General features: G+C 43.3%; 1 protein-coding gene across 3 annotated transcripts in view; it reads right to left on the bottom strand.

The window, feature by feature from the left end:
• Window positions 1–24,366, bottom strand: part of CAMK1D (calcium/calmodulin dependent protein kinase ID) — a 454,947-nt gene that overhangs the window by 56,226 nt on the left and 374,355 nt on the right. For all 3 annotated transcript variants that reach the window (XM_045857651.1, XM_045857649.1, XM_045857650.1), the window contains one exon: window positions 4,277–4,415. In XM_045857651.1, coding sequence (XP_045713607.1) covers window positions 4,277–4,415 — 139 coding nt within the window. The remainder of the gene's footprint in view (window positions 1–4,276; window positions 4,416–24,366) is intronic.

Here is a 24,366-nt window from a genome sequence, read left to right as displayed (position 1 = left end):
TTATCCTTTGCCCCAAATAATAACACATGAAAAAATGGCATTTACCAGTCACTGTGAAATTAATTCTGTGGATGAAGCAAGACATCAGAAGAAAATCAACATACACTTCCAATGAGATTTGAAAGAAGTAAAATGGGTTGATCAGTAATTGAAATAAGAATAATGCTTAGCAAATGGGGGGAATGAGGTACCGTATTTTTTGGACTATAAGACACACCCCCCCAATTTGGGAGGAATAATGGTTGTTGATGCTGCTGTTGAGTTCTGTTTACATTTATATTGGTGAAATATTATGTTACTTATGTTATTAAATATTTTACCATATTTTTTTTGCTTCCAAACTTCTTTTCCTATTTTCCTCCTCTAAAACCTAGGTGCGTCTTATGGTTCAAAAATATGGTAATCAAAAATACATGTGGTTTATGTTTCCTCTGAATGTTCAGGGGTTACCCTTTGGTGAGCAGTAAGGGTCCATCATGGGTGCAGAGAGTTTTCTTTTTTCAAGCACCTGATTTATAATCTTTCTTGTCCCAGTACCTTCTGCAGCTGCACAGTCAGTGTTCAAGAGCTTGCTGAAGGGCCCTGATGCCTTCTTACACATTCCTCCTACAGAAGAGTCATCTGGGTCTCTAAAACATTCTTTTGAAGCATAATTATCCCTAAGGAGGATTCAATGGACTGCTCATTCACCGTTAAGATCAATACCTTTAATTGGCGCAAGACTAGTAAAGACAGCAAGGCTTTTTGTGGGGACAGCAAAGAAAGTGGGTGAGGGAACAGGCTCAGGGATAATCTGGATGGAGCCCTGGTGGGCAGGAGAAGGGCTGTGGGAAGGGTGGGGGCAGGGGGAGATCTCATAATTCTGCCTGGGGTCCTTGGAGACTCAGGACTCACCTGAAAAATGAGCTTACTGTATTTTATGGCACCTTTGCAAGACAATTGGTGGCCAATACCTGAATTAGAAGGTTAATCCCAACCCTTTAATATTCACATGACAATGTTTTAAAAGATCTGAACCAACACTTCCTGTAAAGTTAATGTTATATATTATCAATCATCCTCCTAATCTAACATGATGATTCTCAACTGGGACGATAGCGCCCCCTAGGGGACAGACAGGTGGCGATGCCTGGAGACATTTTTGATTGTCATGACTCCAGAAGTGGCCCTGGAATGCGCTGGACAGAGGCCAAGGGTGTTGCTAAACACCCTGCAGTGCACAGCACAGTCCCGCCACAAGGAATGGTCCAGGTCCATGTGTTGCTAGTGTAGGGCTGGGACTCCCTACTCTAATCTGAGGAGGAGTGGTGGACATTTCCTGGCTCAGTCCCTTCTTTTGAAAAAAGAACAACTGACTGTATCTGGTTGTTTCCTGGGTCAAGAAGACCCAACAATACCTTTCTGGAGGAAGAAGGATGGATATTTGAGTGTGAGGATGGTCAGTACCCCAGGATCATGCCTTGGTTTTAAATTAACCTGATCATCTTCTCCATTGCTCTGGCCTAGATAATATAGTTTCTTTTAATTTTTTCAGATGTTTACAAAAATTTAACATCAATTTCCTTCACATAGACCAACCTCCTTTGTGCTTTGAAAAGAGATCACTAAAATGGCAATTCTTTTTCCTCACAATCATAAGCCTGGTGGGTGATTGTAAAGCTCCACAGGCTGGAGGCTGCAAGCATTTCTCCAAAAGTGTTATGTGGGAGTGAAAAATAATATCTCCCATGCAGCCAATCTGCCTTTCTATGGGGGAAGTAAACATTGCACCTCTGGGAAATGCCATCTATGCTTGGAAATTATTTCTAACGGGCACAGACAACCAGCCCACCACACCTCATCTCTGTAGTTGCCACACTAACTTGCCCAGAGACAGCTGCCCGCTGTGTGCTGGAAGCACAGCACGGGTGATGGGGAGGGCCTAAGACAGCAGAGGAGGCGCTGCTGACTGGCATAGAAGTGCCAGCTAGGTCATCCTCTCTCTTGAGCCCTTCCCTCGCCCTCTGAAGGGTCTCCAGGTCATAAAAATTAGCTAATTGTGCTCACAGCCCATGTCACCTGTCAAGAAGCCTCCAAAGGATGAAGCTAAGGACTTAATCAACATTCCCAAATACCCTCATCCAGCAGTTTTTCAAGAGTGGTCCTTCTCAAGCCAACATCAGCCTCACCTGTAATCCCCCTTATAAGTGCAAGTCCTCAGGCCACACAGCAGACCTGCAGAATCAGAACTTCGGGGGTGGGGCCAGCAATCTGTTTCCCCAAGCCCTCCAGAGGATTCTGGTGTAGACTAGCATTTGGGAGCCACTGCCCTCGTCAGTGGGAAGTGGTCACATGGAGAGAAGAAAACTTCTTAGTGAGTCCTTATCAAAGGAAAACTGGCCCTGGCTGGTGTAGCTCAGTGGATTGAGCTTGGGCTGTAAACCAAAGCGTCGCTGGTTCGATTCCCAGTCTAGGGCACATGCCTGGGTTGCAGGCCAGATCCCCAGTGGGGACCACATGAGAGGCAACCACACATTGATGTTTCTCTCCCTCTCTTTCTCCCTCCCTTCCTCTCTCTCTAAAAAATAAAATCTTAAAAAAAAAGAAAGGAAAGCTGCACCATTTTATGCCTTGACTCCTGGTACCAGAAAATGGGAGAGGCCAAAACTCTCTTTCTTTTTTTTTTCTTTTTTTTTATTTTAATCATTGTTCAAATACAGTTTTCTCCTTTTTACTCCCAATCCAGTCCCCCCTCCCACCCTCCCCACTTCCCTCTCATTACCACCCTCCCCTTAGTTTATGACCATGTGTCCTTTAAGTCTGTTCCTGTGAACCCTTCCCACTGTCCCCTTAAATTCCCTCTTCTCTCCCCTCCAGTCACCGTCAGCCTGTCCTCTATTTCAGTGTCTTTGGTTATATTTTGCTTGCTTCTTTGTTTTGTTGTTTAGGTTCCTGTTAAAGGTGAGCTCATATGGTATTTGTCTTTCATTGACTGGCTTGTTTCGCTAAGCATAATGTTTTCCAGTTCCATCCACGCTGTTGCAAAGGGTAGGAGCTCCTTCTTTCTTTCTGCTGCATAGAATTCCATTGTGTAAATGTACCATAGTTTTTTGATCCATTCATTTACTGATGGGCATCTTGGTTGCTTCCAGCATCTAGCTATTGTAAATTGTGCTGCTATGAACATTGGGATGCATAGGTTCTTTTGAATTGGTGTTTTAGTGTTCTTAGGATATAGTCCCAGCAGTGGAATTGCAGGGTCAAAAGGCAGATCCATTTTTAGTTTTCTGAGGAAGTTCCATACTGCTTTCCATAGTGGTTGTACCAGTCTGCAGTCCCACCAGCAGTGTACTAGGGTCCCCTTTTCTCCACAACCTCTCCAACAGTTGTTGTTTGTTGCTTTGTTTACTCTCTTTCCATTCACCTTTAGAATTTATCCTTTCAATTGGTTTAGAGCTCCATAGTCATGTATACGGCTCCAATACAGCATGATCCCCATGTTTATGATAAGAATGGTAGGTAGGCATGCTGGGGTGGAACTTCTACCTTGACTGGTGCAGTGAGCTCTGGGGGCTGGACCTGGAGCTGCTGTAGAATGAAGCCACAGTACAGCCTTGGGTCACCAATGCTAATTGTACTGCTCCTCACACTGATATGTTCAATATCCACCCTTTGGAATCGACATAGGCCCGGGGAGAGATACATTTCCAAGGTGCCCAAATATGGCCCAGACTCTTCAATGCTATTGAGCAAAGGTCAAGGATGCCAAGTCCTCACAAAGAAAAGATAAGTAAGGAATCACAGGACACTGTAGAAGTCTGTAACTGTCATTCATTTGAGCTATCTTTCCTGATAACCTTCCATTGCCCTTCTCTTTTACCTCCTGCACCCTACCCTCTCTCTCCTTTTTTTTTCATACAGCCTGGTTTGCTGAAACACAGATGGTATAAGGAGAAGACCAAAGAACCATAATGGAAAAAGGGTTTTTGTATCCTCAAAAAAAACTATCTTTTAGATAGGCTTGAATCAATATATAACTTACCTCTTGGTGGCCCTTTGGCTGCATAATGATTATAAAATCTCCCAGACAACAGCCAGCCCCATTAATTTTCATCTTCTTTCAAGCTACTTCAGAGTCCCAAAGGCCCAGACGACTAACAGTACGCAAACACCCACCATTCATTCCACCCATGTCTACATCAAGGCAACCCCATCCCGCCTCTGGAGCCAGTCCTCTGGAACAGGTGCATTATGGGTTGGGGAGCAGCTGGAGGATGTTGCTGAGTGACAGCCTCACCTTGAGGTCCCTGTGCACAATGCCCATTCTATGGAGATAGTAGACAGCATCCAAGACCTGGCGGATCAGAGTGCTGGCATCTTTCTCTGTGTAAAATCCCTTCTCCACTATCCGATCAAACAGCTCTCCACCAGATACACTGTTAAAAAAAAAAGAAGAAGGAGAACAAATTAGAAGTTTGAGAGGAGCTGTTGAATTTTTTAGGGAAAACCATCAATAGGGGTTTGCAATGTGATAAAAGACCAAAGTTTTATTTCAAAAGTCAATCCATTTTCAGAGTTAGATTTTGCCCCACCTATTCCCCAGAAGCTCTACTAGGGTAGTGTTTCTATGTCATGGTGGTACAAGTGTCTGGGGCAAAACAAAGGAACTAAAAATAAGCCTGGACCCAGAGACTAGCCAGGCTTGACCAGTATCTTCTGGCCTCTGCCTCCTTGCTTCTGTGACAGTGTAAAGTTAGCATCATCAGATGTAGGGACATGATGCTGGCTAAGACTTCTCCTCTGCACAAGAGAGCATCCTAAAAGGCCTAGGGTGGGGTATGCTGTGGGCACAGCACTGAGCAGCCAGCAGGATGTCCAGGGTTGGGGGGGGTTGCCAGAGTTAAGCTCCTAAAATGCTGAGTGTGTGAACATTCCTTGAGTCTTTCAACCTCCATCTTTTTATCTGTGAAAAGAGGGGGTTAGTGTATTGTGCTGTGTATTATGCACACCCATGTTTTTGACCCAAACTTTCAGAAAATATCTTTTATTTTAATTTTAATCCCATGTTTATTCATTTACACTTAGATACTTGTTTTTTTTTGGATTATAAAGGAATTTTAGTATTTATTTTTTAACATATTATGGTACAAGAAATTTTATGTAACAAACAATTACAAAACACAAGAACAGACACAAGGTATTTCAGGCACTACCCATGTATGATGAGCATATTATTTTCCCCTCAAAAATGTGGGCAAAAAGTACACATTATACATGGCAAAATATGGTAATCTAGTCAATGATTTCCCATAGAGGTTAGAGGGATGTTCTTGGAGGCATCCAAACCTGAAAGCTACATGCAATTTAAAAAAATAAAGGGGATTTTCGGTCAAGATGGAGGCATAGGTAGACACATTTGCCTCCACGCCCAACCACAGGAAGAATCACAACTAACCTCAAAACAAAAAACAACCAGAACTGCCAGAAAATAGAACTGTAAGGAATTCCAACAACTAAGGATTTAAAAAAGCCACATTCATCCAGATGGGTAGTGGGGGCAGAGACGGGAGCCAGGGAGAGAGGATGCAGTGTGGGGAGGAGAGGCAGGGGTGGCGGAACAGGAGTTCCCATATTCATGTGTGGTGGCTAAATGGGGCGGGAGTGGGGGGATGCCTTGGGAGCGAGCAATCCCAGCTCTAGGCCAGACTGTGCAGCCCAAGTTTCCAGCTCCAGGAAGATAGCCTCACAGCTTCTGGCTGTAACAACCAGTAGGGGTTGGGGCCACAGAAGAAATTGCTGGTTTCTCAGGACAGTCTGTTTAAAGTGCCTAGAACATTACAAACCTACCCATCCTGGGAATCATCACCAGGGCAGCAACAAGAGGGGCACCTCTTGCATACGGGAAGTGGGTAAAGTGACTGGAAATGTCGTGAGTGCCAGGCAAGCTTCCAGAGGCCAGGCTGCAGCACTGTCCCCTCTCTGACCCCTCCTCCCACAAGGTGCCACAAAGCAGTGAGGTGGGTTGCCCTGCCCTGGTGAATACCTAAGGCTTTTTCCCTTACAACTTAACTGGTGCAGTAAAAGAGATAGTTAAAGCAGCTCTAACAAACACAGGGAGGCTGCCAAGTTGGGAAGACAAAGAAACATGTCCCAAGTAAAAGAACAGAACCAAATCCCAGAAAAGGAACTAAGCAAAAGAGAGACAGTCAACTTATCAGATGCAGCATTCAAAACACTGGTGATAAGGATGCTCAGAGAACTCGCTGAGTACTGCAAAACCACAAGGGAAGGAATGAAGGCTACACTAAGTAAAACAAAGACAAATCTGCAGGGAACCAACAGCAAAGGGAAGGAAGCCAGGATTCAGATCAATGATTTGGAACATAAGGAAGAAATAAACATTTTACCAGAACAGAGTGAAGAAACAAGAATAAAAAAAACAAAAAACAAACAAACAAACAAAAAAACAAGGAGCCCTGGCTGGTGTGGCTCAGTGGATTGAGCATAGGCCTGCAAACCAAAAGGTCGCTGGTTCAATTCTCAGTCAGGGCACATGCCTGGGTTGCCAGCCAGGCTCCCAGTAGGGGTGCATGAGAGGCAACCACACATTGATGTTTCTTTCCCTTTCTTTCTCCCTCCCTTCTCCTCTGTCTATAAAAATAAATAAAATATTTAAAAACAAAAAAAATGAGGAGAGTAGAAGACGACTCTGGGACATCTCCAAAAGTGCCACATCTGACTCATAGGGGTGCCAGAAGGAGAGGGGGAAGAGCAAGAAATTGAAAACTTATTTGAAAAAACAATAAAGAAAACTTTCCTAATTTGGCAAAGGAAACAGACATATAAGTCCAGGAAGCACAGAGTCCCAAACAAGTTGGACCCAAAGAGGACCACACCAAAATACATCATAATTAAAATGCCAACGGTTAAAGATAAACAGAGATCTTCTTGATCTCTGTTTCTTGATCTCACTGCTTTGTGGCACCTTGTGGGAGGAGGGGTCAGAGAGGGGACAGTGCTGCAGCCTGGCCTCTGGAAGCTTGCCTGGCACTCACGACATTTCCAGTCACTTTACCCACTTCCCATATGAAGATGAAGATAAACTTGATCTTCAAAGCAGCAAGAAAAAATAAGTTAGTTACCTACAGGGGAATTCCCATAAGACTATTAGTTGATTTCTCGAAAGAAACTTTGCAGGCAAGGAGGGACTGGCAAGAAGTATTCAAAGTGATCAAAGGCAAGGACCTACAACCTAGATTACTCTACCCAAGAAAGCTTTCATTTAAAATGGAGGGGCAGATAAAGTGATTCCCAGATGAAGTAAAGTTAAAGGGATTCACCGTCACCAAGCCATTATTACATGAAATGTTAAAGGGGCTTATTTAAGATAAAAAGAAGACCAAAATTATAAACATTAAAATGACAACAAACTCACAACTATCAACAATTAAACCTAAAAAACAAAAACAAAAATAAATTAAGCAAACAGCTAGAACAGGAACACAAGCATAGACATGGAGATCACAAGGAGGGTTATCAGCTGGAAGGAGAACGGGGAAGAATGGGGGAAAAGTACAGGGAATAAGAAGCATAAATGGTAGGTACAAAATAGACAGGGGGAGGTTAAGAATAGTATGGGAAATGGAGAAGCCAAAGAACTTACATGTACAACCCATGGACATGAACTAAGGGGGTGGGAGGAATGTTGGAGGGAAGGGTGGTATTGAGTGGAGGGAGGCAAAGGGGGAAAAACTAGGGCAACTGTAATAGCATAATCAATAAAATACACTTAAAAAAAGAAACATAGAAACCACCACTGTATTACATTGCATTGTTTGGGTTTTGGTGGCAATGTTCAATTTTAATTTGTTTTGAATTTCCAATTGCATTATTTTTTTTGTCATAAGTATCAAAAAGAGGCATGGACAAAGAAAGACCTTTTTGAAAAAGGTCAGAAAGTCTGGTGAACAGTCTCCACAGGCCCTTTCATTTTGATATTTGGTACTCCTCTGAGTTTAACAAAGTAACAGAACTGTACAATTCCGAGTAGAAACAAGTGAACTAACATGGTAGGTTTCCAAGTCTTAGAATATACTTCTCCAAGAAAACAAGTGCATCTTCCAAATAATTAAGCCACTGTGGAAATTAACTTCAAGGGATATATTAATGCTATTTTTTTCTACAAAAAAGAAACAAATTTTCCAAAAACAAAATGAAAAAGAGATTTAGTAAAATATTAAAAACATAAAACAGTTTCATAAACTTTCACAGCCTTAACTGAGTAAAAGGTGTGCTCTGGCAGTAACACCCTCACGTTCACAAACACACAGGCTATGATTTGTTTTCTGCAAGTCATGGCAATTAGCACACGATAACTAAACATGATCGTTTCTTTTCATAGAGCCAATAAAGAAAACATAGTCACCACTGTGAAAGACCTATGTGTTGCTATGTGTCATTCCAAGCAATACTGCACTTGGATAATGTCTTGTTTCCAAAGCAAACTGAGCAGTCTAGATGAGAAAGGGAAGATGCTTAGGAGAAATAAAAAGCAACTCAAAGAGTGAAAAGAAATTGGAACAACTGGACAGAGACCACGTTTTGATGACCACGTTTTGATGATCCCTCTTTAGGTAAACAAAATCCCAAAGCTTCCCCTCTCAGCAACTGACACCAAGTTCTCACCAGTCTTCTTTTTTTTTAGAACCTTCTTCCAATGAGTTTCAAGTCTGAGGCTGCAGTGCTGGAGGAAGCAGGAATACAGGAGATGTACCGCTGTCAGCAGCAGGGTGACCAGATACGTTCACTTCACTCAATCACTTATTTGGCCATTCATTTGACATTTACAGGGGCCTGTTTTTTGCCAATTACTGTGCACAGTTGGTGTCGATCCAGGCGGCATTAGCTATGAAGGAGGAAACTGTTTGGATCGCGTCCCTCCTCATCCTGTACCATCAGCCCACCTTCCAATAACGAATGCCCTGGCCTGCTAGCGTTCCAGGGCTTCCTTACCACCAGCCCGCCTGCTTCTCACACCTCTGCTCTGGAGGCTGCTGGAGGACCTCAGGGAAGATTGCCCACGTTTTCCCCATCCCCAACCCCTAGCCTTAGTACTGCACGCCCCACACAGCCAGATCCTCTCCCTCCCTCAAAACTGATCTTTCCTGCGTCCCATTCTCTCAAAGTCCCCTCTTCTGCTATGTGATATATAAGGTGTTAACAGATTCTATTGAATAATAATAACATTTGCCCTGCAGTAGGGCAGTGATGTAGTTAAGAATTAAAGCTTCAGAGTTGAGGTGTAAGATACTGTTGTAGCACATATTGTCACCGAGTCCCAATTGTCTGCACATTTGGTATTTCCCTTATTAACTTCAAAGTGTGTATGGTCTTCATTTTTCTGAACACTGCTCAGAAAGAATTTGGTTTCCTTAGAAACCAAGGCACAGGGGAAATGTTTAAAAACTTGACAATTAAAAAAATGTGATAATACTAATAAAAATACCTTATTTTACAAATCACTATATGCTTTTGAAAATCTCCTTAAGCCTACACATCCACGATCTGAATGTTTAAATCCCTCTACATTCATATGTTAAAGCCCTAACTCCAAAAGTGATGGTATTTGGAGGTGGGGGCCTTTGGGAGGTGATTAGGTTTAGAAGTCACCAGAGTGGGGCTCCCAGGATGGGTCAGTGAGTGACCCTACAAGAAGAGGAAGAGAGATCAGTGCTCTCTCTCTACGCTGTGAAGACTCCATGAGAAGGTGGCTGTCCACAAGCCTGGAAGAGCCTTTCACAGGAACCGAATCTGCCAGCACTTTGACCTTGGGCTTCCCATACTCCAGAACTGTGAGAAATCCACTTTCATTGTTTAAGGCACCCAGTCTCTGATATTATGTTATGGCAGCCTCAGCTAACTAGACAACTATTCATTTCAAAACCACTTGTGAACAACCAGAATCCCAGAATCACTAATGAGGAAGTAAATTTAGAATTGAAGTGAGGGCCACATCTTGTTTTCGGGCTTGGATACCATGGCTAGGTTAGTTGGTTGGCTGCTGATCTGACAGTTTGCTCACTAGTCAATATCTTCCTATTGCAAGCTTCCTATTTGCATAGAGTTCTCCAGTTCAAAAAGCAATCTATCAGTTCAGTGCAATTCCTATCAATTTTCCAATGATGTATTTCACAGAACTAGAACAAATGTCTCAAAAATGTATATGGGACCACCAAAAGTCCCACATAGCAACAGTGATCCTGAGAAAGAACAAAGTTGGAGGATCACACTACCTAATATCAGACTGTACTATAAGGCCATAGTAATCAAAATAGCATGGTGCCGGCATAAAAAAACAGACACACAGATCAATGGAACACAGTAGAGAGCCCAAAAATAAACCCACACCTTTATAGTCAATAAATGTTTGGTAGAGGAAGCAAGCACATACAATGGGCTGAAGACAGTTTATTCAATAAATGATGCTGGGAAAATTGGACAGATGCATGCAAAAAATGAAACTAAACCAGCTTCTTACAGCACACACAAGAGAAAATTCAAAATGTATCAAAGACTTAAATGTTAGACCTGAAAGCACAAATATCCTAGAAGAAAACATAGGCAGCAAAATCTTGGACATTGCATATAGCAATTTGTTATCAGATGTATCTTCCCAGGCAAGGGAAACAAAAGAAAAAAATAAACAAATATGACTATATCAAACTAAAAAGTTTTTGCACAGCAAAGGAAAACATCAACAAAATAAAAAGACAACCACAGAATGGGAGAACATATTTGCTCATACATCTGATAAGAGGTTAATAGCCAAAATTTATAAAATACATACAAAACTCAGCACCAAAACAACAACAACAACAACAACAACAACAACAACAACAACAACAAACAACCCAATTAAAAAATGAGCAAAGGACCTGAGAGGACACTTCTCCAAAGGGGACATACAGATGGCCAATAGACATATGAAAAGATGCTCAATGTCACTAATCATCATAGAAATGCAAATTAAAACCATGATGAGATATCATCTCACACCTGTCAGAATGGCCATCATCAATAACTCAACAAAGTGCTGGTGAGGATGTGGAGAAAGAGGGTCCCTTTTGTACTGTTGGCAGGAATGCAGACTGGTGTAGACACTGTGGAAAGCAGTATGGCGATACCTCAAGAAATTAAAAAATGGATCTGTCTTTTGATCCAGTGATCTCACTTCTGGGAATATATCCAAAGGAAACCAAAACACTAATTTGAAAGAACATAAGCACCCCTATGTTCACTGCAGCATTATTTACAATTGCCAAGATGTGGAGCAACCCAAGTGTCCATCAGTAGATGAATGGACAAAACAACTATGGGACATTTACACAATGGAATTCTACTCAGCTGTAAAAAAGAAGAAAATTTTATCCTTTGCGACAGTATGGATGGACCTAGAGAACATTATGCTAAGTGAAATAAGCCAGTCAGAGAAAGACAAATACCATATGATTTCACTCATATGTGGAATCTAATGAACAAACTGAACTAAGAAGTAAAACAGAGACAGACTCATAGATGGAGGGCAGATGACAGCTAGCATGGGCCGGGCGGGGGAGGTTAGGGAGTAGAGGGATACTCCCTAATAATAGATCAAGAATTCAAATGAATGAACATAGCTACTGGGAAAGGGGATCAGCTGTGGGAGATGCAGATATAGAGATAAACTAGCTACCGAAGATGAAGGGAGAAGACAGGGAGATGATTCAAACATTCTCTACTCTTCTCAATTCAAACTTTGACATTGATTCGGAACAACCTGCCTTTGCATGGAACTTGGGTTTTCTCAGTCTCTGATCGGCCTTACCTGTTACAGTGTACTGCTATCACATTGTATGTAAATTTGAAATATGCAATTTAAAAGTTTCATGTAATAATCTCAGTAAAATTTCATTTTATTTGAAAACTTTGAAGTTACTCAAGTCACTTCAAATTAAAGAATAATTGTGGAGAAACAGTTTCACCATTGCTGCATCTGGTAAACTGCAAGCTCTGACCCCCATGCAGTGCACTGCAGTGCCGCACAACTCTGTCAGTGCGTTGTGCACACTTGTTAGTGGGGGGCACACCGTCTGTCTGGGCGTTCACTTGCATGTCCCCATCCAGTTTCAGTAGGTATTACCTTCTCATTTTAAAACGTGCTGCCAATTATAACTTAAAAAGTTTTATGTCTTATATGAATATCATCCACACGTTCGCCAAAAGATGGGCCTTGTGCCAGTGATGAAAACTGGCCTCCAAAAAATTGGTTTCTCTTAGCTACAATAAGATAAAATGAAGAAGGCTGAAGGAAACTAGCATGTGTCACCCAAAATATGCCTCTTTGACATAAAAATTATTCTGAGCTGAAGGCAATTAAGAAGGATAAAAAGCTCCCCCTTTTCTCTCTAAAGGCAAAAAATAAATTCCCTTCTTATTGGAGACAGACTTTTTATCAAACCAGAGACAACCCCAGAGAAACTGGCAAACACACCTTGTGAACTCAGCCTTATCTTCCGAGTTACTTCTTCACCATATACTGCCCTTACTCCAAATCCCTTTGTCTTGTTGCTTCTTCACACCTGTATTGTTAGTCTACAAGGTGCGGCCTGCTCAAGTCACTGCCTCAGATCTTCGTTCTCTTGTGAAGGCTCCCAGGCACATGTAAAAATTCAGTATCGTGTATACATCTTTCCTGTTAATCTGTCTCTGTCAGTTTAATTTTCAGACCCAGCCAGGGACCCTAAGAGGGTCAAGGAAAATGTTTCCCTCCCCTACAAGGCCAAACAGTATAGCACTGTGCTGTTAATTTCACACAGAATAATCTGAGAATTATTAGCAGTGAGGCTGGGAGAATAAAAAAAGCAGTGTTACAGCAAATATGCCTTGAAATTCACAAAGGCTGTCACATAACTGGCAGCAGAAGAGTAACAGAGCTGGTGACATGAGCACCGGCAATATGGTCTTAATGTGGCCCAGAGCTAACTGGTTATAAATGTGTTTGCTGAGAAACATCTCCCCTGTTTACATTTATTTACTCTCAAGCAGGAGAATAAATAAATATGCAGGTTGTGATTAAGAGAGGTTACAAACAAAGCATTTTTCAAGTGTGACACTTCAAAGCCCAGATGATATGTGCATTCTTCCACTCAGCCCAGAGAGAATCTATCTGCTCAGTCTTTCCCTCAGGCAAGTCCAACTTGGCAGCCCCGGGGATCTGCCTCCTCCCACACAGGCGGCCAGTCGCCTGCCTGTCTCCCCCACTCCCCCTTAATCCTCACTACTCCATTTGGCTCAGGCACCTTGCACTCCCTGCTTCTGGGGGGACCCCCCATCCACTGTGGGAAGATTAAACATTTATTTCATGCAACCTCTGTCTTCAATATTTTCCTCCTTTAATAAATCCTACTTTAATAATAAAAATATCTTTATTCTTAGAACTCAGTTTCACAATATCTTCCAGGGCTCAATCTGTTCAGAAACTTCCAAAACACAAACACATGCCTCTCGCTGTGGTGGACCAGATCATTTAACTCTTTGTGCTAACATCACGCCTTGCTCCTGGCGATTTTGCCTTCTCAGTATCTGTGGTGTTTGGGACTGAATTGTGCCCCTCCCCAGTTTTATATGTTGAAATCATAACCCTCCAGAACACCTCAGAAGGTGACTGTATTTGGAGATAGAGCCTTTAAAGGGATAATTAAGGTTCAATGAGGTCATATGGCTCCAGTGTGACTGGTGTCTTTATGAGAGAGACACGCACACACGGGGATGCACGAACACAGAAGAAAAACCGTGGGAGACATAGTGACAAAGAAACCAAACCTTCTGAAACCTTCCAGCAGCCAGAATGGTGATAAAATAAATACCTGTTGTTTCAGCTCCCCACCTGTATTGTTAGTCTACACACCTGTTAGCCGCACCCTGTGCAGTATTTGGTTGCAGAAGCCCTAGCAAAGAACGATGCTGGGCAACACAGACCACCACCCGTATTCATGCAGCGTATCTTTGAACCTATGTTCTCTTCTTATGTATTTGTTGAGGTTTATTGGGAGAAAACTTTTTTTCTACTTTATGTGCACAGTATGTGCTTTTTTAATTTTTCAAATCATCCAATAATCTTCTGTCAAGCCAGACAATTTGGTGTCCCTGTTCCACGAGGCCCACAGCTGGGAGGGGGGAGGGTTTCCTAAGACACACTGAGAATAAACACAGTGCTCAGCTCCAGTATCGGGAGTGGGGCAGTGAGGTGACTGGGGAGACCACAGGAGGACAACTAGCGGTGGTCCAGGGGAGGGCAGGAGGAGATGGGTACAAACTATCTTAACGGCAAAGCAGTATTTAGTCAAGTGGGAAAAGGCCCAATGGCAAGAAGGTCTAGTAACCTGAATGATCATGAAAGGAGCTTTTGGTGAACTGACTCTCTTCAGAGACATGCAGTCAATGAAGAAGATCAAGGAGCACCTTCATTCTATAAGCCCACCGCCTGGCCTGAAGCATTAGTCTGCATTTGGGGGCCACAACAGAAGCTTGGGTTGACAATCAAGATCACAAGGGACTAATGACTTGCCAAACTGGGACCCCAGATGGTTGACCACAGGGAGAAGGGAGAAACAGTGATGAGGGGAGGCTTCCTGAATAGGTGTCTTAACCTCCTTTGTGTCTCTCATATCCAGTACAGTTCCCACTGGATTACAGAAAAATGTCAGCTGAGCCCTGAAGGAAGCCGGATGTGAGACAGGAGTTAAGAAGAAGAACATGACAGATAGGGAGAAGAGGTGAAAGCAGAAATGGACAAGGTAGGCAAAGAAGCTCGATGTATCTGGAAAATGCAACTGGTGAGGTCAGATCCTGAAGGGTTATGAAAACTAAGCAGTGGAGCCTGAATGGGCTGCATCAGAAACAGCTTAGTAAATTCTAAGCTGTTTGGTATCTAACGTAACCCATTTCTGAAAGAGAGGCTACTGAGAGTGTTGCCATTGGTGTATGTGGATGGCAGATGAGGGACATCTAGGAACAAGGTCATTTCCGTGGTGTCAATGCGTCTTCCAATGAATGTCTGCAGTTGCCATCCTAGAGGCCCACTGCTCTTATATTCTCAGTCCTGCAGACTTCCCAACGCCCTTGGGTGTGCTCAAAAAGCAAATTCACTCCAACAAAATAGTGTGGGCCAGCTCTTTGGTGTGCACGGATTCCCACCACCCAGGCAACAACATTCATCACTTTTGGTGTAGCTTCAGCGATTCCTGAGAACCATCTTCTTCTCTGTCTGCTTTCCGACTGTACCCCTTCAGTTCCCAGCCATCTGGCCCCCCAGAGTGGCCAGGAAAAGTGCGCTTATAGCCAAAGGGATGGATAAGAAAGAAATAAAGCCTTTGGTTTTGTTTGGGAAACTTGCTTGCTGAGACTCTGATAAGGGAATTTTACTTTTGCTTTACTCATGAGGAAAGGGCTGAAGAGTTTGTGAAGAAATGATTAACATGATCAATATCTCAAGAAAAAATAGATAATTTCTTCCAACTCAAAGCACTTGCTCACAGTCCAAAAAAATAATTACAAATCATTTTTAGTTTTTTGTTTTCCAAGAGGACAAAGCACATCTTATTCACAGAGAATCCCCGATGTTTATGACTTACATTCCAGTGGGGGAGAAAGAGGGAGACAAACAAACAGATGAGTGTGGAACTCTCCGGAGTTCTAAGTGCCATGCAGAGAACTTGAGCCTGAGACAGGTGTCTGGTGCAGCCACTTTGAATGGGCTCCAGGGGGGCCCCTGGGATGACAGGGAAGAGCTTTTGGGCACAGGGCTGAGCATGTGCTAAGACCCTGAGCACAGCACAGAACCTAGGGTATCTGGAGACCAAAAAGGTCTGAATGACTGGAGTTTGCTGGGCAATGGGGAGAATGGTTGCCAGAAGGGAAGGCCCAGATCAAGCAGGGCCACGTGCTGTGGACTGAATGTTTATGTCTCCCCAAAATTCATACGTTGAAATGGCATTTCAAGGTCAGGGCTTGGTAGGTAAGTAATTAGGTCGTGAGGGTGGGGCCCTCATAAATGTGATTAGTATCCTTATAAGAAGAGGCCAGAGAGCTAGCTTGCCCTCTCTCTGCCATGTGAGGACACAGTGAGAAGCTGTCAGTCTGCAACCTGGAAGAGAGCGCTAGCCAGAACTCAACCATGCCTGCATCCTGGTCTGGGACTTCCAGGCTCCAGAACTGTGAAAGATAAATTTCTGTTGTTTATAAGCAGCCTGATTTATGTTATTAAAACTCTGTGTCATGTAAACTAAGTCTCAAACAGAATAGGATTATCCTACATTTGATAAGAATTCATTGGAGGATTTTCAGCCAGAGGACAGGCGAACATTCTTTAAAGACAGCTCTTGCTGAGTGTGGAAGAAGCATTGTAGAGGCAAGAACGGAAGCAGGCAGACTGTTGAGGAGATGCTGATCCAGGTGACAGAGGACGGAGGCTCAGCCTGGGAGTACTGGAGTCAGAGAGATGGGGTGAGTTTCGGAGATTCAGTAGACAAGATGAAGCTGGTAGGGGGCACAGGGGAGGGAGATGAATCAAGATTGTCTCCTAGATTTTCAATTTGAGAAAGAGGGAGATGGTGGTGCCATTATTTGAAAGGGGCTGGGGGCTGGAGAAAGAATAGGTTTGGAGGGATTGGAACAATCAGGCCAGCAGTGACCACCAGAACTTCCTGCAATGATGAAGATGCTCTTTATCTGCAATGTCCTGTGTGGTAGCTGCTAGTCACAGGGTGCTATTGTACACCTGAAATGTAGCCAGTACAACTGAAGAACTGCTTTCAAATTGTATTTAATTGGGATTAATGTAAGCAGCCACATTGGATAGCATAGCTCTGGAGTCTTGGGTAGAATTTGTGAAGTCTGGGATGCCTATTAGATGGAGGCATCAAGCAGGTAGCCGTATATATAAGCTGGAAGTTCAGGGGGAAGATCAGGGCTAGAGTTCAGAATGAGTAAGTCATCAGCATGTATATGGTCTTTAAAACCAAGAGGTTACACATGATCAACCAGTGAGCGAGTGCAGCTGGATATGAGGAAAGCATCTGAGTGCTGGGAATGCCAACACGCTCAGGCAACGAAGGACCCACACAGGGCTGGACAGAGAGAGGTGGGAGGTGAAGGAGGAGAGTACAGTGCCATGGACATCAGGGAAAAGGCCTTGGTGAATGCTGACAAATGCTGCTGAGAAACCAAATAATATGGGACAGAGAAATGTCCATCACATTGCCAAGATGAAGGCCAGGGCTGGAGGCAGAGATCTGAGTCACTGGCATATGAGATGGCATTTAGACCTTGGGATAAGAGATGTCTGACTGCACAGAGAAGAGAATGGTGCCTAGGTTCTCTTCTGCACAGAGAAGAGAACAGTACCTGAGGTATCTGAGCCTATTTTTCTCGTCTATGAAAGGGGAAATTATACCTGCTTTAAGAAATACACGAGACAATGAAAGGAAAATCCCTAGGCAGCTTCTTGGCATGCTTTAGTGGTTCATAAATGTCAGCTCCCTTCTCCCTCTTCTGCGGGGAAACTCAGAGGCAGGAGTAAACCACTGATTGACAAGGGGTTGGTGTAAGGGCGCTGCTAGGAACAGGGAGTTGGAAGGAGAGGAGGGTGACACAGTTTGACACATGGCTTCTGGTTCTCCAGACAGAATAGCCCCTGCTCTTCTCTCTGCTCGACACAGCAGGCTGGGGATTTGTGAAGCTATCCATGGATCAGGATGGAAATTTGTGAAAATTTCAGCCATATTACATGATTGCACAATTTAGTGTCATGACTTCTGCAATGAATAGCTATCTTCCTATATATAACCTTATAAAATGAGGACTTGCAAGGTGGGGGTCAGAATGCTCTTGACCTAGTATGGCACGTTTCCTAAGATGCCTTCACTTCAAAGACTGACCTGATGATAGAACACAGACACCACAAGCTTCAGTAATAAAGTGTTTTCCTATTACATGTCAGCCTTCCCACAATTAGATTCAATTAGTAAGATTTACTTGGCAACACATTTTTCCATTAAAATTTTCCTAATATTAAAATAATTTTTCATTCTTTGAGTATGTAACAACCGAAAGAGCTAGGAGATGGCTCTGGAATAGGTCTAGGAACACAGCCTGGTCACAGACAAGCCACACAATCAATAATCCTGCAAGGAACTGCCAGTTGGCTGTAAGCACATCTTCGTCTGTGTTGGATCAGTGACTATGTTCAAAACTAACAAGGACAATTATGCAATTTCACATATGCTCAGAGATTCAGTATCTGAAGACAACTTGATAGGGCCCCAGTTTTATTAATTCCTTTTTGTTTGTCCATTAGATGTGCTTACACGGAAGTTCATTACATGTATCTACATTTGTTCTAGTGTTTCTCAGTCAAGGGGATCACTACTGAAACTCATATAGCAGATGTGTGTGGGAGCATGTGTATCCCCTCAACAGAAGGTCACAACTAAAATTAAAATTGCCTGTTTATTGTCAGCCTTGCAAAATGCTCAATGTCTCTGTTGATTAAGTCTGTGGAGTTGCTGGGTTTATCTTCTATCAATAGCATTGACAAAGATGCATGACAGCAGATGACCAGTGCAGGGTTCCCCAGCTCTGCGCCACCTTTGTACCTGTCGAACACTCCCATCTAATTCCTAATCATCATTTAGATCCTAGCTTGGACATCACTACCTCAGAGAAGCCCTTCCCAACCTTCCTGACCTTCCAGACCTGATTAGCTTCCTCCCATTAAATTCTCTCTTTGCACCTGTGTTCCTGCACAGCAGTCACCAGTTAGAATATTAACATATCTGTCTTTGTAATGCTTGTCCTCCTACTATTCTGCCTGTTTCAGACTGTGAAATCCAGGAAGGCAGAGGTAATGCCAGTCTCTTTGCTGAGATTGGTTTACACAGGGTTTAGCATGGCACCTGGCACAGAGGAAAAGCTAACTCAATGTGTGTTGATTAAAGAAAGATGCTGCACAAAAACACATAGTGAGCGGGGTCTGGGTCTAGCTGGGTATGGCATCCTTAAGCTATCATGCAAATCCTCAAAGCATGTGCCAGGTAGTACACAGCAGAACTGTTCTGAAGCCCACCCTGTTTAGCAGACTGGCAGCTGAGTCAATTTTCTCTCTATTGTCACCTCACTACATTTATCACTCCATCCATCCATCCATCATCCATCCATCCCTCTACACACCCACCCACCCATCCATCCATTTTCTACTCTCCAAGTTACCCAAACTTGCTAATGATTTGCATGCTATATCTGTCTCACTAATCATATCTCTCCTTGATCTATTCTGCTTTATTGCTTGGAATAGTCACTGTATACTCTGAAGAAGGTTATAGGGCCTGTGGCCAGCCTAGCAAATGGCTGCTCCACCTGGCTGGTCCTAGCTTCGACCAGGGACCCTGAGCACACAATACCTGTAGCTTCCCCTCAATAGGAGGTCATACCTAAGAGCATCCAAATAAGAGAAACCTTCAGTGTATTTATATAATCATCCATTTTAAAAATCATGTCAAAAACATTTAGGATGACCTGCTATGGGTGCATTACGGAGTGATACAGAGCTCTGTGTTGAGACAGACTGATCCTCAGGGCACCAGTGGCTGCGGGCAACACACGGCTCGGCTCCTGCCACACAGCCTAAGTGGGGTGGACCACAGCAGTGTGCAGACCAAAGCAGCCAGGCCATGGTTGTTTGTTGTCATTTGTGTATTTTGATAAACAATTTTAAAGCATTCCCTTGTCATTGCACAAATATCCATTCAGCAGTGAAATGTCTCCTTTAAGCAATATGTTCTTTTATAATAAAAATAACAAAACAGACCAGGCACCAGACATTCCAGGTAAGTAGCCACTGTGTCTGCTCTTTATCACCCAGCTCAAATTGCTGCAAGTATGAGGATATAACAAAACCTCCACTCATGGCTACGGTCAGGCAGCTTCTAGAACACATTCCTATTGTGATGGTCCCCACATGGGGCAAAAGTAATTCTTGCTGATGGATTTCCAGCTTTGTCCTTTCTAGCAGTCACACATTCACCTTCTACGAAGAGCACAGAGGGAAATAAGACACAGCATGACACTGAATGTGATCACTCCAACACGTTCAAATATGACATTCAACAACCTCCGTATATAAAAGCAAGGTAGAACAGGAATAGGAAGTGGAGAAGAGTAGAAGACGCACACTGAGAAATACAAGAAGGAGAGCGTCTTCAGAGCTGTCTACCAGAGACCTCAGATGTTCTCCTGAACAGGAGTAGGAAGGAACAGCGTGGAAAATTCACATTCATAAGCAATTCATGCACTGTTCCAACTTCCTCCTCAATTTCCAGCAAGCTTTTCTAAGATACTTGAGCTGCCAGTGGACAGATCTTAGATTCAGTAACTTGTGTTTTTAACTTTATAGGTATCAATAGACATCCAGCCAAATACCAAATATTTCATTCATGACAAAACACTGCAAGGACAATCAAAAGATTAAAATACCACGTAAGTGCTGGAGGGACATACTTTCAACAAAGTTGCTGTTCTTGATTTACAGTTTTTTAGAAGAAAATTCTTTCTCAGACTATCCTTTCTTATATGTAAGAAAAGAAAAACACAAACAAAATCCATATACAAGGTCTGCCCAGAAAAAGTCCAGCCATTGTTAATATGAGAATGGTTTGCATGACATGGATGTAACCTGGCAGCCAAGGAGAGTAGACTGGAATGCACATGCGTGAACCAAAATGACAACTTCACTGTACTAGTCAGCAGGGGTGGTAGACGCCATTGAGTGAGCATGTATGTGTACTGTGTGGCCATCACATTCAAAACGACTGAGTGAGTAGAACAACGAATCTGCATCAAATTTTGCATTAAGCTTAAACATTCCTCTGCAGAAAGTATTCAGATGATTTAGAAGGCTGCAGCTGTGGGCAACTGGTGATGAGCAGCTTCATCATGACAGTGTTGTTCATGCATCAAGTCTCGTGTAGAGTTTTTTGGTGAAACAGCAAATCACCCAGGTGACTCAATCCCCCTACAGCTCAGATTTGGTGCCTTGCGACTTCTGGCTTTTCCTAAACTAAAATCACTTTTGAAAGGGAAGAGATTTCAGACTGTCAATGATATTCAGGAAAACAGGCTGGGGAAGCTGATGGCGATTGGGAGAACTGTGTAAGGTCCCAAGGTGCCTACTTTGAAGGGGACTGAGATGTCGTTGTCCTATGTACAATGTTTCTTGTATACTCTATCTTCTTAAACAAATGTCCTCATGTTTCATATTACATGGCTGGATACCTTCTGGGAAGACCTCATATAGCAACTTAAAAACTCACAGAAATCACCTTAGACAGAGACACACTTTCTTCAGTGCCACCAGAATTATTTACTTTCCTTTTTCTCTTCAGCACGTTGTTTCTCGTGTTCTTCCTTGCTGTGTGTGTGTGCACACACTTATGTTTATTTAAAAATAACACTGAGCTGTGGTCAATCTGGGTCTGACTAAACAGAGCAGGCCCTGTGAGGGACAGGCTCTCAGCAGCGATGGCCACCAAGCCTACTCACTGAGCGCAAAGAACGAAGCTTTGTGGGCACAGAACTGAGAGCCCCAGCAGAGAACTGACTTTTGTTTTTAATATTCACCTTTCTTTGCTGCCAGTGTCTTTTAAAAACTGCCTTCATTTCTGCTTCACACACACTAGGAGAGCTATGATTTAAAAACAAACAGAACAAAACAAAAAAGGTCGGAAATAACAAATGCTGATGAGAATGTGGAGAAATGGGACCCGACCCCCGCCCCCTCCCCCCCGCCCCCTGTGCTGCTGTGGGAATGCAAACTGGAGCAGCTGCTGCGGGGAAAACAGTTCAGCAGTTCCTCAAAAATTAACCAGAGTTACAACATGACCCGACAATTTCATTCCTAGGTGAACTGAAAACATATGTTCAGATAAAAACCGATATGTAAATGCTCACGGCAACATTATTTATACTACTTCAAAGGCAGAAACGACTCCAATGGTCATTGGCGGGGGAACGGGTAAACAACATCTGGGCTGCCACACACTCCGTGCACGGAGCGTCACTCAGCCACAGACAGGAACGCGGCACTGGTACAGCCCGCAACACGTACGCATACCGAAAACATGATGCAGACACAGAAGGCCACATGTTGCATGATTCCATTTACATAAAATGTCCAAAATAGGCACATCTACAGAGATGGAAAACAGACTAGTGGTTGCCAAAGGCTGGGAGGGGATGGACTGGGGGGCGACTGCTAACGGGTACAGTTTACTTCTGGGGTGATGAGCGTGTTCCAGAATTAAGTAGTGGCGATGACTGCATAATCCAGTGAATACACTAAAAACTGCAGAATAATATGTACACTTAAAAGGATGAATTTATGGCATGTGAATTATATCTCATCTTTTAAATTCCCTTTTCTTTTTTTTTCTAGACCCCTTATTTTGTGAAAAGAATGACAAGTGTGCAAAAGGCATTTACATCAACCCCCAAAATAGCCCAGATTTTTGCCTTGACCATGTAACAAATGGAATTTCCCCCTTCGTCTTGGTTTTTCTTAGCTGAAGAGATCTATTGATAGCACATCTCCATCTTCTCCAAGTCTGTTCTTTCTCTCCTTTTGGATGGCAAACAAGGACGGTCTCTCACTGGAGCTGCTGTTTCCGTTTTTGGACGGCCCCCCTCTTTGACTGTCTTGCACAGACCTGGCCCTACTTAAAGAGACCCCCCAGTGCTAACACAGGTTCTTCTCTTGAGGAATAAAGTAGAAGAACTATGAAGTGCAGAGCCTTTGTCGGATATGATATTCTTAGATGAGCACTGGGAATAAACCACTTAACAAAGGGAGTCGGAGTCAGTTTCTCTGGAAAAGCCTTTAGTTAGTTATGTCTCCCAAAGTCTTAGAGTTTGTGACCTCAAATAACTTAAATGGTACCTCACTCACTCATACGAATGTGAGTCTTTTCTTGTTCTTATCAATAGATCCCTTCAGCTAAGAACTTAATTGTATTAAAATGTCACTAACGTGATTTGCTTTAAAATATACCAGGAGTAATTTTAAAAAGTGAGGGTGCTAGTAGGATGGTGAAAATATTCTAAAACTTAAATAGGGTGATGGTTGCATAACTTGGTAAATTTACTAAAAATTGTTGTGTACTTAAAATTAGTGAATTTTGTGGTATATAAATTACATCGCAATAAATTTGTCAAAAAACAAAAAGGGGGATAAGGTGGCAGAGGTAGAGAGAAAGCCAAGATGACCTCAGGTGGACAAGGGTGGAGATGGGGGTGGACAGATGTGATGGGGGCGGGTGAGGGTGCCCAGCACGCCCCTCAGGCCACCCTAGGTGCAGGGAGTGGTGGCTGATGAAGGATCTCAGCTGGGCCCCTCTAAGGCTCTCCCCGTAGCACAAGTGTTGCTTATCCAGGCTCATACCCCCCACGATGACAGCCCCCATCAATGACCAGACAATGAGAGGATAGAAATGGCCACCCTCCCCACATTTGTTCCAGGGCAAGAGAAATCCTGGACCACCCCAGCTCCTGAGTTCCTGTAATCCGTTGAGGCTTTTGTTCAAGTGCCTGACAGCTCACCTCCTCCCTCGGCCCTGCCTGCTCCCTTCACTCCTGCAGATTCTGATCCCCACAGCTCTCCCCAGAAAAACCCCTGCACCCACACTGCATCTTCAGAGGCTGTTTCCAGGGAACCAGATCCGAGACAGAGGCTCACTGTATGTTCTCTCTCTGTTTATAAATGTTTAAAAATTTTCGTAATAAGAAGGAAAAAGAAAACCCAAACCTAAAAATTCCCCAAACTGAAGTGCCACATACTCTAGGAAAACTCTATCTGATGTCCCACAGACTACAGCTAATGCTGAATTTGTTGTTCAACGAATCCTAAGTCAGCAATCTGCCTCCTCACTCACAGTGCTGTCTGTCCTCGCTCTCCTGCAAGGACTCTGAAGTGCATTGACGGGCCTTGTTTATGGATCTGTTGAACTCAACAGGTATCTTCTCACCCTGTCTGCAGTAGTTTCAAGACTGCGTGGTCCCTGCCAAGCATGAAGAAAGGAAGACAAGGAAATCTGAGGGTAATGAGACCCTCAGGAAGGCAATGAGTCACCAGAAAAGTCTGTATCCACGCTTGAATTCGAAGTCCATTTCTTTCCTACATTTAATATAATTGCCCCCTCTGCTAGAAAGCCTGCAGGCAGGAAGATAACAAGATTCCAGTGATTAAATTATTTAAAGCCACTGATAATGTAGCATTTTAGAGGGCTTTCCATGTATTCTGTC

Source organism: Phyllostomus hastatus, unplaced genomic scaffold (assembly GCF_019186645.2).
Source record: "Phyllostomus hastatus isolate PE091 unplaced genomic scaffold, TTU_PhHast_1.1 phas_scaffold_1674, whole genome shotgun sequence".
NCBI lineage: Eukaryota > Metazoa > Chordata > Mammalia > Chiroptera > Phyllostomidae > Phyllostomus > Phyllostomus hastatus.
Note: the sequence above shows the minus strand (reverse complement) of the source record. Positions and strands in the feature narration are given on the sequence as shown.